Raw genomic sequence first — 14,387 nt, 5'->3', positions numbered from 1 at the left:
TGTAAAAACCCAATGGTTTTTCCCTTAACCTCACCTACAGATTTCTGGATAAAATTTTCTTGCTGGGCATCTCTGTAGATATGACGCAGACATTCAACATGCAAAATGTTATTCCAAATATACATCTTTGAAAATGTATAAGCATCTGAAAGCAAGGTTTATAATGAAAAATTTCATCAACCTTAGTGATCAGCAATGCTAGATGTGCTGCCTGTAAAGAGAAATATATAAAAGTGCCTGAATGTATAAGCACACATCCATTCCAGCTGCTACCAATTCTTTAGTAATGAGTCTTGCCAATAGGACAGTTTTTATGAGGGTAGCACATAAGCAACAGCCTATTGAAATTAGATCTATATGTTGTTCCTGAATAGCAGTTTACAGAGCCACTTTGTTGTACCTGTCCTGCTGTAGAAACTCCTAGATACCTCTATTTTCATAAGGCAAAAATGGTGTGATTTTGCCTGCCTTATGGTCAGGAGCCTACACCTGAAAAATTTCATGGTGCAGTCATGGGTGAGCAGATGGTTGTCACTTCGTATGAACAGCAGAGTAATAGATGTGGATTATACAAAGCTAGAATCAAAAATCAATGGAGTATGGAGCCTGCAACACTGAGGGCTCAAACAAATGAAATTAGGACAGAGGAGAGACTGGACCACTGAATATGAAGATTTGTTACTACACATTATTTATTAGTGTACTAATTTACTGTACTACTCTTGTTGTGGTTGGAGGCAGATAGCTGCTGAATCAAATTATCAAACAAAGGAAGTAAAAGTGAAAATCAATAGTGGAGAGTATCCACAGATCACAAATAACAACAGAACAAAAAATCAATGGTACAATAAATGATAATAATAATCTCTCCTGTTATAAAGGAGGTAACTCCAGCCCTCAATGTGCAACCCTTGGGAAGCAACATCTTCTCAAGATTAAAAAAAATACTAGGATCATCTGATCTGTTGTTCACACATCAGTTACAGCTACAAATACCAAAATGCGTTATTGGTGCAGAGTTAAGGTTCTTTGAATTAAGGTTCTAACTGTGCATTTCTGTATCTTGGCAAGTTTGCACTTTTTTGGTTAAGTTGAACCTTGATTAGAAATTTTCTGAGTATTCTACTACTTATTTTTGAGCTATTGCGGTTTCCATGCAAATGTTTGTGCCTGAAATTATTGATATGTACTGGTCAGCCTTAAATCTTACTCTGGGTACTTTTTTGTTTCTTGTCAGGAAGTATTATAACTATCTGAAAGGTGAGACTTTAAAATCTCAAATCTCACAATTTCTCCAAAGAAGTGTTATGTGTTTGTGCGCTTTTTAGAACAGGGCAAGGAAAAAGTCATCAGAAATTTGGAAGAAATTCTGCAACAGGAATTAAAGAAGCACATCTGTTTAGGCCTTGTTTGGTTTTTAAACTGTTAATTGTCTAAAAACTGAGGCACTTATGGAAAACCGTAGGTGGTTGTGATGCTAAACAAATACTGTGAGGGAAAGAGTAACAAAGTCAAACCTGAAGAAGAAAGGAAAAAAAAGTGCCCCCTCAGTAAGACCTCTAGGAAGCATGGAGCATAATGTATGAGCTGTATCAGCAGCTACCTGTGAAACCCCATGTCTCACTGAGGGGGCACTTTTTTTCTTTCTTCTTCAGATTTACTTTCTTACTCTTTCCCTGTCTGCCTTTCCTTGTCTTATTTCCTTTTCCCTGCTTTCTTCTCATTTAGTCTTGCTCAGACAGTCTTAGCCTCTCTGCCCTCTCCCCTGTCTCACTCTCTCTGTGCAGTGATTCTGTTATAATCTCAGTCCTCTCCTCCCCTCCAGGACATTGCTTACTCAGTTCCAGTACTGTAACACCTCATATAAACTGCCTTTAATCTCCCTCTGTTTTAGCTTTCCATTGTTATTCCTTGTCCTGTTTTTTTTCCATATGCCTCTCCCAGTTTCCGCATTGTATTCAAACAGTTCTCCCCTTCATTGACTCATTGTCTTCACTTTGACACGTTGTATCTCCTCTTCCAGAGATTACCGTGGCTACTTTAGTTCAAGACAGTCCTACAGCATCATATGTTTGTTTATTCCACTTCTGGCTCCTCTCTAGGGAAAGCTTTATGACTCGTAACTTAATTGCTTTGCTGTCTGATTTGGTTCACTTGGTTCCCACCTACTTACCAGAGACAGCTACCTTTTCATTACTGGTTTTGACACCTCTCATTTTTTATGCACAGTGTTTGCCCAAAAGAGCAACAACAGCTCTTTTAGTAATAGATTGAATTGATCACAAATGACTCAGTTTTTAACACTGACCTTACTTCCCTGAGAGGTTTTTTCAGCACTGAGAAATGCTTAGCTAATGCCTAGTCACCTCAGCTATTTAATTGAAACAAAAAGTATCCTGGGAGTAAATCACAACAAGCTTGTGGAAGTGCCCCAGGTATATCACACACTCCTGTCAAACACCAGTGATGCTTCCTGCCTCGTCCAAAGAATATAACTTAACTTTCCTTGAAATACTCATTAGTATGTTCTGGGTGGTTTTTTTTTTAGCTTAACAAGGGAAACTGTAATCCTGGCAGAGTGCTTTTTTTATATTTAAAAGAATAAATCCACCTTTATGGATGTCAGCTAAGCCTCTGACATCAGATTGGCCTTAGAAAGCAAGGAACATAAGATTACAAGAGTAAGTGAACTTTTGGGAAGACATTTAGGGCAGTTTTGACAACTCTGAAGGAATGAGGAAGATGAGTAGGAATGGAATTATTTTAGAGGGAAAGGTTATCAAATAAACCAGCAGGAGTAGTAACTGACAGGAGAGTGGCTGGATGATGAGTACTAGGACATCTCTTGGAGACTTTAAACTTTCGATACCTCCAGATGCAATTCATCATCAGACCTTACTAGATTTTATCTCCTCTCACTTCTGTTTAGTAGGGTATTTTCAGTGGGTGGTTGCAGAGGCAGCATAAACTATTGCCAAGAAGAGTAATGTTCGGTTGGTAAATTAATTTTCCAGTTAATTGCAAAACTGATTTCGTAACTGAGATAACTCAGGACTCTGATAGAGAAATAATTTTTGTGAAATGATTTTTTTTTTTTCTTATGAGAGGGATGAAGCTTCATGGCAGAGTTTCTCTGGTAAAAGTTAAACTTCTCAGTGCTTTCCTCTGAATGAGGAGTGGTCTCTGTGGTGTGCAGGGATGAACTACATCCTGGCTCCTCTCCATGAGCCTCCCTCCTATGTGGCCCACAGAGGTGCTTGCGGGCCATGGTGCAAGGAGTGAAGCAGAATCACCCCACGCACACACCATGTTTCTTGATTCTGATTATCCTGACTTGCCCTACCTTGGGGCCCTTCCTTTGGGGCAGTTGTATTTTCTGCACCTGTGACAGTTATGGTGGTGGATCTGAGCATGCAGCTGGGGACTTTTATTTATACAGATACGGCGGAAGGCTGTAACACAGCCGTGGTAAAATGGTGTCATAGTTTAACTCCAGCCAGCAACCAATCCCCACGCAGCTGCTCACTCACTCCCCCACCAGTTGGACTGGGGAGAGAATCAGCAGGGTAAAAGCTGGAAAATTCATGGGTTGAGATAAAGACAGTTTAATAGGGAAAGCAAAAGCTATGCACACAAGCAAAGCAAAACGATAAATCATTCACCACTTCCCATGAGCAGGCAGGTGTTCAACCATTTCCAGGAGAGCATGACCCCATCACATGCAATGGCTGCTTGGGAAGACAAATGTCATCACTCCAAATGTACCACCCTTTTGTCCTTCTCACCCCTACTTTATATACTGAGCATGATGTCATATGGTGTGGAATATCCCTTTGGTTAGTTGGATTCACTTGTGGCAGATATGTTTCCTCACAGTTTTCTATGCGCCGCCAATCTTCTCACCAGCGTGGCAGTATGAAAAGCAGAAAAGGCCTTGGCTCTGTGTAAGCACTGCTCAGGAATAACAATAACATCTCTGTATTGTCATCACTTTGGTCGGCACAAATTGAAAACACAGCTCCATAGTAGCCACTGTGAAGAAAATTAACTCTGCTCCAGCCAAAAGCAGCACAAGTCAAGATACCAAGCCTGGTGTAAAGGGATTACAATGCTGTTCTCTTCTTGATCCATGAAAATTGCTGAGTAGAGTGGTAGTTGTCAATGGGCATGAGTATTTCTGAGCGTCTTTAGACATCTCATCTCTTGGAAGATTTTTGCTAATTGAAAGAAGAATTTAACCTCATTACTTCCTGACCTTAACGTCATAACTTCATTATGGGATCCAGTGAGCTGCTACTCGTAACTAGAGATGAAAATAACAATGGCACACATTTCTTTATAACTGGGGATTAAATGGACAACACCTGCTCCTGACCTGTGCACTCTGCCATGTAGCAAGGGCATCAGGACAGAGTTAAATGGTCTCCTTTATTCCAGGACAAGCTAATATACAAGACTACAATGCAAACATCTTTGTAAAGACATGTTATTTACAAATGCCAGCTGGATAATGTTCAGGTTAATTTATATCACTGCCTCGCTTATACTTCCAGTGTTTTCTGTTCATCTGCAGAGGCAGTGGTACCAAGCCAGCAAATGTCTGCATCTGTTTTGAAAATGTCTCAGAGGTGATTCAAGAATGCAAGAGAATCTTCAGAGAGATTAAAATGTTAGGACTCTGTGGCAGTGAAAAACATTGCACTGACAATGTTATTTGGAAAGAATGGCTCCTGGCCAAAAAATGCCCAACTAGGTCTTTTTTGCACATAAAGAAACTGTATATAATTTTGCAAGATTTATATTTGTTAAAGTTTTGTTTCTCCATTGAAAATGGACATTTTCCTAATATTTTCAGTCTGAAAATGATATGAGCAAAAAGGAGAGGGAGGAACCCAGAAAATGTTCTTCCTCTGATGCCTCTAGTGCAACTTCTCAACCTGCGAAGGCCTCCATAAGACTTTTTGCTCTCAGATCTGTTTTCTGAATGAAACCTTTGATGTTCATTAATCACCACCTCAACTACTACCTGATGAATGGCTCCACCTCTACCACTGTTTTGGATTCAGTGTGACACTTGCCTCATTCTGAGTTGCTTTCTTGCCAGTTGGCACCTGTATGAAGGCAGTTTGGTTGCAAATTTAATTAGAAATAGTAGTCGTGTAAAACTGAGAGGAACCTTCAATACCCACAGGGTTCTTTCCAAATACGTATTCAGTCATCTTAGTAATCCTTTGTCCTTGAAAGTAGTACTAATATCCAGATTAACTACATATGGATATATTATTTTCTCCTTGTGTTCTCTCTGTCTAATACTTTTAGTTTAATTAAATGGATTCTTTTAAACCGTAGTTTCCCAGTGTATGTGGTAACTGATTTCCTACTTGTCAACCTAAGACAAAATTTCTTGCTGTGGGGTCTGAACATTGTCATGCAGGCTAGTACCTGAAGTTATATTTTATTAGCTACACAAGTTAATAAAAAAAAAAAAAAGAAAGCATCCTTTTCTTTTAGCTCTCAATGTTCCATGCAAACTGTAGCTAAAAATCTCCAAGGGAGAGGAAAATTAAGATTTGAATAATTGGTGAGAACTGCATGTTTTAGCTATTGTGATACCCTCAGCTTTTGCTGTCCTCTCAGCAAGTAAATGAGTTAGCTGCTGAGCTGTTAAAAGTCCTGTAGAGAAAATTACAATGTGAAAATTCAATCTGGACTTGCAGTTTTTCAGTCCCACGGGCTCATCTAGCTTTTTTTGCTGCTAAAAGGAAACAACTGCTGCTCCCAGGTGCAACAACAGGGTTGCTTGCTCAGCTGCACTGACACCTCAAGCAAGTCTCTTGAATTTGCAGAATTGGGGCCTAGTTGTGAATTAAACCCCAGGATGGGCCCCACAGCCCCTCATGGAGGTGCTGAAGGACTCTGCAGCCTGCTCCAGTTCTTATGGAATGCTGTGAGGTAAATGAAACACATGCACACGTCTGTGCATATAGTGGGAGATGTATGTATTTTCACCATGTGAGCAGAAATGTGCACCTGGTCGTCTGAGGAGCAAGCTGTGGGGATGAAAAATACGTCAGCAGATGAACTACTCTGGCACTGTGCTTGACACCAATTGGGTGTGCGTTCCTGCAGGGCTCCTCAGGGAGCAGCACTAAGAACCCACCTGAAAGCCAGCGGTGCTCCAGTTACTTGGGAACTTAAGCTCTTTGCTTTTCATCTCCCAAGTCACATGTGAAAGTCGGGAAGGCTTTGCACTTCTAAAATTATTTTGTCTTTCAAAAAAATCAGGATTTCTTTTTCGTCTTGTATCCCTGTGTGTGTGTGTGTGGGCATCAGGGTAAGTGACTCAGGCCTGCATTTTTGAGAGCTTCCACCACTTTTCACATCTCCAAGTTTTGCTTCCACTTGGAGCACTGCGTGGCTGTTTCTTGGATCTAGCAAACAGCACCGTAATCTGTGGCCAAAGTCTCAGCTCTTAATATTGCATAATCTTTTGTCACAGCTGCAGTGATTTAGCTTATATTGTTACTGGTGTTAAAACTGCAATACAATTTTTATATTAAAATACATAGCTGGCATTTCTTTATTATTTTCCTACATAGGCACTGTAGTTGCAGTGAATGTTGTTGTGGCTCTGCAGGCAAAGGCTGGTGTTTTCCTTGGGCTTCAGCAGCAGCTGCAAAGGAGGTGTTAAGGAAAAACTTGATTAGGAAGAGCACCTTCAAGTATTTTATGGAACAGACGAAAATTTCCATGGCATTTTCTGGTTAAAATTAGAAAATGTGAATGCTGCTTTTATTTAAACAGGTGTTTTTCAGATCTGAGGAACATACCTGTTACATATATAACAGTGGATAATTGCTGCCAGCAGGCAGGCCAGGATGTGCACCAGGAGGTCACCGGTTCCAGGGAAGAAGGGGAGCAGGATCATGGCAAATACTAGCAATTCACATCTGTTTGTAGTTACAGTCCAACAGAAAAGCTGGATGAAACTGTCTTTCGTTCTTGTAGCACACAAGAAAGGGGGTTGTGAGGGGCTGATTAGCAAGAAGCTATTTTCACTTATATGCCTTGATACAGTTATTGGAATGAGTTTCCCTCACTTAGTATTATTTATTTGAATGTCAATGCCCAAAATCATGATCTTTCCTGTGTTCCTCACCTAATCTAAACATCTGGAAGTCAGTGGAAATACACTGAGTCAGGGTCTGGTGATCCTCTGCTGTTTCTGAAAAATGCTTTAATGTTGTTACTGACAGAGCAGTTAATCTGTGGAGATCTATGTCCTTGCCCTGACCAAGGCCAGAATGTATTGGCACAGTGAAACCTGTCAGCGAGCAACTATGCAATCTCATTGTCCTAAAAAAGTTTCCCAATTTCTTAGCACATTAGTGTTTAGTGTGTCTAACAACGAGGGTTTATCTGTTCCTACTTTTTTTCTTCCTGATGTAGCTAAAAGAATCTACTCAGGTGCTCTAAGGTCTGTCTGTCATAACTGCTGCTCAGAAGAGGTTTGGGTTTGAACTATTTTAAATCACAGGAACCAAACTCTAAATTTCACTCTGGCAAAGGGGAAGATCAGAGGCAGGAGATATCTTGTCGTGCCAGACAGACAGAATAAACCATTCCAAATCTTAACTGCTTACCAGTCTTATGCCTGTGAGCTGCAACTGATCACACAGCTTCTCCCTGGCAATTCTTCTAATCTTAAATAATCCATTTCTTGGTTTTTTTTAGCTGAAACAAAGATCTGCTTCAAGTACTACCATGGTGTGAGCGGGGCCCTACGAGCCACAACTCCGAGTGTCACAGTGAAAAACAATGCAGCTCCTGTAAGTTATGCTGACATTTTATTTTTTTCATGTATGTTCCCTGTTTTTCACTGTGCTCTGCCTTGCTTTCCCTGCCTGCTTTGTATACTTTTTTATCAAAACTGAACGTAAGATTTGCTCTGCAGTGTACTGTGGTACAGAGAAATGTGTAGTCTTTCAATGGAGATGTGGGTTTCTACACCAGGAGAATGCAGATTCAGATCTAAGTATGTTGCAGATAACCTCTCTGATCTGAGGCAAGTCCCACATCCTAGCTGCATCCTCTTCTGTAAAGTTACCTTCTCTCTACTGCTTGTTGTGAGGTTTGCATGATACATGATACTTCTAGAGGATTTGGGATCCTTAGGTGGTAAATATGGTAAGTGTCCAGAAAAATTTTCCTGTTTTAAGGTGCTTTTTTCAAAATCAAGCCACGAGCATTCTCACAGCAGTGTCCCTGAGTTCCAGGAGCAGCCACACTGTGACACACTCCCATCAGTGGTAAGAAGCGGGCACCCAGGACCCGATCTATCAAAACACTGGACATCATTTTTGACAGATTGAGGCTTCTTTGAGAGAAATTTTGATTTGCTAAAGCTTAGCAAAGCTCTGTGGCTCAAATGGATCTAAAAAGCTGTATATCTTGCCTGGTGTTGGAAAATTTCATCACCTGAGAGTGAAACATTTTTTAGAAGCCTGCAGAGAGACTTGATGACCTCCAAAGCTTGTCTGGCCTTGCTGACAGCATTTCACTGCCTGCCAGGCTTGGCAGAGACCTGCATGAGCTGAGGAGTTGTAGTCCAACCAGCATAAGAAAAGGATGACCTCAGATATTGTTTAGTCTGGAAGATGGTTTCAGGAAAGAACTGTCTTGCCTATGGGTGTATTTAGATTTCAGTGGACATCACTGAAGCTTAAATTTTTAACTTCTATTTTGGTGTGGTTTTTTGTTTTAGGATTTTTTTAATCTTAATATTTCTAGAACTGAAAAGTCTCCCATGCTGTGTATTGGCAGCATCTGGTTCCACCAGGGCTAGGAAGGATTAGTTTCTTCACCACTGAGCCATGAAAAGACTTTGGTGGTTTCTCTTTGCCTTCTTTGGATGCACACAGTAGCTGCAAACTGGATGCTGGGTAGGGGCTGCTGGCATGTCCTTTAGGAATAAAAGGCACTCATGTCTTGTGCCTGTCTGATGTGCTCACAGTGAAGCCATTCATCAGTTTTAGAGCCTGGAGAGTTTACTTCAGCTGTCTTCAGGGGAATATTATGATCTGACCTTGGATATCTTCATCGTGTGGGATGCTGAAAAAGTTCTTTTTAACCTGTATTGAGTCATGTATTGTTGACTCAGGACTTGCTGTTAATTTCCCAGTAGTTATTAATTTGGGAAGACAGTCTATGCCACTGATGTAGTCCCAGTCTTCTCTGAAAGGTAAGCCAGCCAACCAACGCAATAAATACCAGTAGGTTAGAGATTAGAATAATTTTTTTTGCTTTATTCACATCCATGTCTTAGACCTGAGTGGGAACGACTTAAGCAAATTTTTCAAGTCTAGTATGGAAGGGTTACTCTTTTGTTATTAAGTATCAGCAGTATGTATGGAGTTAGTAGAGGAATGTCTGAGGACCTGTGCCTTTGTCATATGCAAATATGTAATCTCTCCAAGTTCTTCAGTTGAGGCCTTTACATACGTATGTCTAGGGAAATAAAGCAACCATTCCCTTGCAGCTGAGCAAGACTCGTGTTTAAAAAAAAATCCTCTTCATACAGTACTCATGGTCTTCCATAGAAATCAGATGAGAACCACCTATTATGACCTTTAGTTGAGTATACTGTGTATGACTGAAAAATAAAATACAATTAAAAGTGGTATCAGATAACAGTTTTCTGTTTGAGGGCCAAACCAGTGTCCTTGGAAATAGCATTCTTTTTCTATCATCTTCTAATTTTCCCTGCCTTTCTGGATTGCAAAATAGCTGGTGTGGTTTTTTGCAGACCAGAGAGGCCAACAGTGTTGTAGGTGCAGCATCTTTTTCTCTGTTGTTTTGCTGCATGACTTATTATGTGCATTGTAAGGCAAACATGAAGACAACAAAAGAAAGGAATGGCAACAAAGGTTATGCAATATGAACCTGGATGGACCCTTCTGTATGAGTGCAAAGAGGTGGGGGAAAGTGTTATAGATTTGAAAACTCCTTTAGAGTTTAGAGAAAAATATTGGGCTGATTCCTGCCTGTGTGAAGGCTTTCAGCTAAGTGTGATCCTCCAAACTCCAGTCCCAGCTGACACCATCAGATGGCTTTCTCCATCTGGCTCTCTGCAGTACATGCCCAACCCTTACTAAAGTATTTGAATGTTTAACAGCACCCTGTACCATTGGCAAGTGGTGTTACTCTTACTGCACAGATGGGGAAGGGGATAACAAGGGATATGCCCAGGCCTAACCTTTTCTTGCTTCTTGCTGCTGAGGCTTGGGTTACACTGTGCAAAGTGCAGACATTACCTTTAGAACTGTACTCACCTTTTGGCTGTGATTTCACTAATTTCAGTAATGGACTTGTGGTTTTGGTGGAAGGAGAGAGTGTTCAAGAAATCCCAAAATGAACTTCTATATCCATTTTAAAGCATATTTTTTCTAGATACTGACTTGGAGCAATGATCAGAAAACTGTTGCCCAAAAGAACCAGCAGATACTCTAGTTTGTATTTTGCTATGCTCATCCATCTTCAGTCAGAGAGTTTTTCTATCTATAGCTTTTCTTATCCATCTTGCTGGGTCCCTTCCCATCTCTCTTCAGTGCCTCCACAGTGAAGTATACTGAGGGGGGCAGCCCCATCTCTTTTTTTTTTCCTATGTCTTGCATCATAATCTGAGCACAACTGAGTAGGGAAGAAGTACTTTGTTTTATTTTCCCCCATTCTTCTGTATGATCAGTTAAGGGCCGTAATAGTCTAGTGCCATATGCATAGCTCGTCTGAGGTCCCTGACACTTCTTATCCTAGTGAGACTTGGCACACAGGGCCCTTCTTGATGGAATAGGATGCATCAAATTCCTCAGCTATTTTCATTGCTCCAGTGATTCAGAGCAATGCCTCAGTCTACCAGGCATGTCATTTACAGTACCAGCAAAAGCCATGGTCTCCCAACTGCTGTGGGCTGGATGGAGAGAGGGGCTCTGCTGCTCAGAGGAAACTGTCTTCAGATCCTGGGACAGGTTTCTGCACATCCTGTCTGCTGGAAGAAGGGATCCTGTGGCCTGTGCTTAGAAATTTACCCTGTATTGCAGTCAGTAGGAGTTTTAGCAGTGACTGAGGGACCCAAGTGTGTTAGAAAAAATAATTTTGCTGGGAGAAAAATCTCATTAGGGATCCTGCTGTGGATGTAGAGGCTCAAGTTTTTTGAAAAGATGATTGCCTTGAACCAAAGAGAGTTTTGCCATTGTAGTGACAGCATCACAAATTCACTTTGAGCTTAGGCTGTCCGCAGGGGAACAGAGGGAGCGAGGCTTTGTGTATTTGACACAAGCAAACCTTTTCGTTTGGCACAGCTTAGGAAAAAGATCCAGAGCAGGTGTCCTTTGAGAAGCAACATTTGGGGACAGATGCCCTTCTGGGGACAGTGTTTTTCACTGTTAGCACAAATTCATCTGCAGCTGATGCCAGAGCCACCCAAGTGGGTTCTGTGTGAGCCTCTGAGCGTGTGGCACCTTCTGCGGCAGGGACAGCAGCTGGCATGTGGGCGGCTTGGTGTGTTGTCCTGTCCTGCCTGTCAACCAGACCTGAAAACGCTGAAAACCAGCAGTATCCTAACTCTGCAAATTAAAACCACCACAACAACAAAACACTCCATTGTCTGTCGGACTGCAGTTTGCTACAATTGGAAAGGGAAAAGAAACCTGAAGTAGACATGCTGGGGGCTGTAAGCGGTTGCCATTCTTGTTCACGCGCTGCTGAGACCGTCTTTAACTGGCAGTTGAAAGGAATCCTGCTTCCAAAGGGGAAAAAAAAGTTGCTGTGTTAGTTGGATGTCTTTGTATTGCACCAGTGGTGCTTTAGGCTGAGTAGCATGTAGTGTTTCTTGTCTTATGAATGTTCTGCTCCATTTGAGTTTATTTCCTTACGCTGTAACCCAGTTATTAGAGCTGCCTTGCCTGCTGATTAGGATGCCCTGCAGTTCGTTTGTTGGTGAAAAGTCCTGTCACATTTTATCGCCTGTGAATCATCAAGCTTGAATATCTGGGAACGAAGGGCTGTGCACTTTGGCCAATTCATACATGGCAGGAGTGTAAATGTGAATTTGGGGCAGCAGATAGGCCTGGGGGTAATGGCAGTAAAACAGAGCACCTGCAATTCTGGAGGGGAAAAACAATAAAAACAAACATCCTGGATGGCTTCCTTTTTTCTGGACTAGTAGAAAGCAGTGCTTGTGCGCAGGAGTTTATACTACTAAAGCATAAACATTACCATGGCATGGATGAACAAACAATTTTCTGAGTAGAAAAGGACATTTTTACAACATCTGGAATGTTCCTCTATTTGTTACTCTTCATTTATTTATAATGTTGTCACCACTGATTCATCCTTACATCAGACATTGTTGTAGGAAAAAATACATGGTACAGCAATTAATTCTAGCAATACAAAAGTGTTATCCAGCTAATATGAAAATGATTTAACCTGAATGTGGTTTACGTGCAGTAAAATAAAGCTGGCATGAGAACAGCATGCAGAGTGAAGAAGAACCTTTTCCCCTAAGAGTTTATAGCCTAAAAAGATAAATTGGATACATCACAATTAAAAGACAGTAAGTGGAGAATCAATGCTTTAGCCTCAGGACAAATGTCTTCACTAAATTGGGAGCATTCACGCACTGTGTATTTGATGCAAGGAACCTCAGCTGATTGAACCTCTGGAGCTTTCATGCTATAGTTCCTGTCTCATACATCATGGTGGCACTCATCAAATACACTTAGCATCATGGGGAAAGCTATGTAAATTGGAGCTAATTATTGAAAGAGACCTTCTCTGTGTTGTGTTTTTGTGGAAGTGCTGCCTCAGCTGGGTTTCCCATGTCAGGAATTAGTGCTTGATAAGCTGCTGCCATTTGGTGGTGACTGATCATTCCTGAGGACTTCCTACTATAAATATTTGCATTATGTGCTGTCACGTCAGAGCGTGGGCTGCCAAGGAGTGAAGCATTGATAGTGAAGCATTCTGCCTCATTTCGATGTATGTGCTGCAAGATGGGATTTTTTGAGAGTATGCATCTCTAATTCTATCTTGAAGGCTGGATTTAAAAAATCTGATCTGTGTCTTCTTTTTTCACTTCATGACTGATTCTGTGATAGGTGAGTTTTAAAACTGTCCTTGTTTCTGGGACATTGCTACAGAATACATTGTAACAGTCTGATTTCGAGAGCGTAGGAATAATTGTACTTCAAGGAATAGCGAATAAAGAGGGAGCAGAAGAGGGAGCAGGCTTCTGCACTGTTCAGCAACTGAGGTTAAAAAAAAGAGTTTATGGAAACACAACATCAGGCTGCTGCAATTAATCACAGCAAAGAATGAAAACCAGGTACATCTTTAACAAGTGTAAGTGGTGTTCCTTGGAAGGCTCAGCATTTCCAGGGAGGGAAGCAGCACTTCTCTGGAAGATATGGGTATGTTTAGGTGACTGAGTATTTGTCATGAGTGAGCTAGAGAATCCCCTTTCCTTATCTTGAGATGAGAGGTAGCCAGGGCTCCCTCAGCTGCAGCTGCCTTCAAATACAAGGCAAGGAACAGCATTGTTTAGTACCACCTATATTCTATCCATCCCTGTATATGTCTTCCCCTATTACCTGCAAAGGAGATTATGTAATTTAGGAATGAAAAAAATCAAGCCAAACTGAGCAGGGGAAATGACTGGAAAATACTCACTCACCTGGAAGGAAGTGTAGATTCCAGCAGTCAAATACGAAGTGCTCTCTGCCAGGATACAGAGTTAAAGGGCACCTCACAAAATATGTATCCTAAAAAACAATTGCTGAAAGAGAGTGGATTCCACTGATTACACATTTGAGATGAATGATGATAGTAGCTGATCCATAAACTGTGGATGGAAAGTGACCTGTGTAGGCTTCTCATCTTTTGGAAATATCTGCCCATTTTTTGTTTTCTCCTGCTGTGGGATTTCTTTCACAATAGCAGCAGTGCTGTCCACTACGTGCCTGCCTTATGTGCTCATGTTGCCACTGGTGTAGGCTAACATCATGAAGTGGTATAACATGAGCACATGAGCCTTTGAATTTAAAGAAACTTTTACACTGATCGAGGAGTTGCTTCACCATTTTAACAGAAAGTTATGTATGTCATTTGTTTTCCTTAAGCATTCAAGGAGCAATTTGGTAATTGTGTACAAAAGAAAATTATGGTATCCAGAGTTAAGAAGGTGTCATAGCTCACAGTAAGCTGATCAGAGTTAGAACAAAGAAGTTTAGTAGTACCTCTTAGTAGGGAATTGGTAAAGATTTTATGTGCATAGGAAACTTTAGCACTTTCATGTTTCAAAGTCCTGTCTGCATTCATTGTACATTTGT

The 14,387-nt window shown here is 41.1% G+C and overlaps 1 protein-coding gene across 11 annotated transcripts in view; it reads left to right on the top strand.

Annotated features, from left to right (window-relative positions):
- The window catches only part of HECW1 (HECT, C2 and WW domain containing E3 ubiquitin protein ligase 1), a 258,654-nt gene that overhangs the window by 124,149 nt on the left and 120,118 nt on the right, over positions 1-14,387 (top strand). For all 11 annotated transcript variants that reach the window (XR_007906638.1, XM_051799421.1, XM_051799422.1 and 8 more), the window contains one exon: positions 7,735-7,829. Coding sequence is in view for 10 of the 11 variants with exons in the window: in XM_051799421.1 (XP_051655381.1) it covers positions 7,735-7,829 (95 nt within the window). In the remaining variant the exon portion in view is untranslated. The remainder of the gene's footprint in view (positions 1-7,734; positions 7,830-14,387) is intronic.

Source organism: Manacus candei, unplaced genomic scaffold, assembly GCF_025592945.1.
Source record: "Manacus candei isolate 608988 ecotype Guabito, Panama unplaced genomic scaffold, ASM2559294v1 h1tg000049l, whole genome shotgun sequence".
In the NCBI taxonomy this organism is placed as follows: Eukaryota; Metazoa; Chordata; class Aves; order Passeriformes; family Pipridae; genus Manacus; species Manacus candei.
The sequence above is the reverse complement of the archived record's forward strand: the minus strand, read 5'-3'. Positions and strand labels throughout refer to the sequence as shown.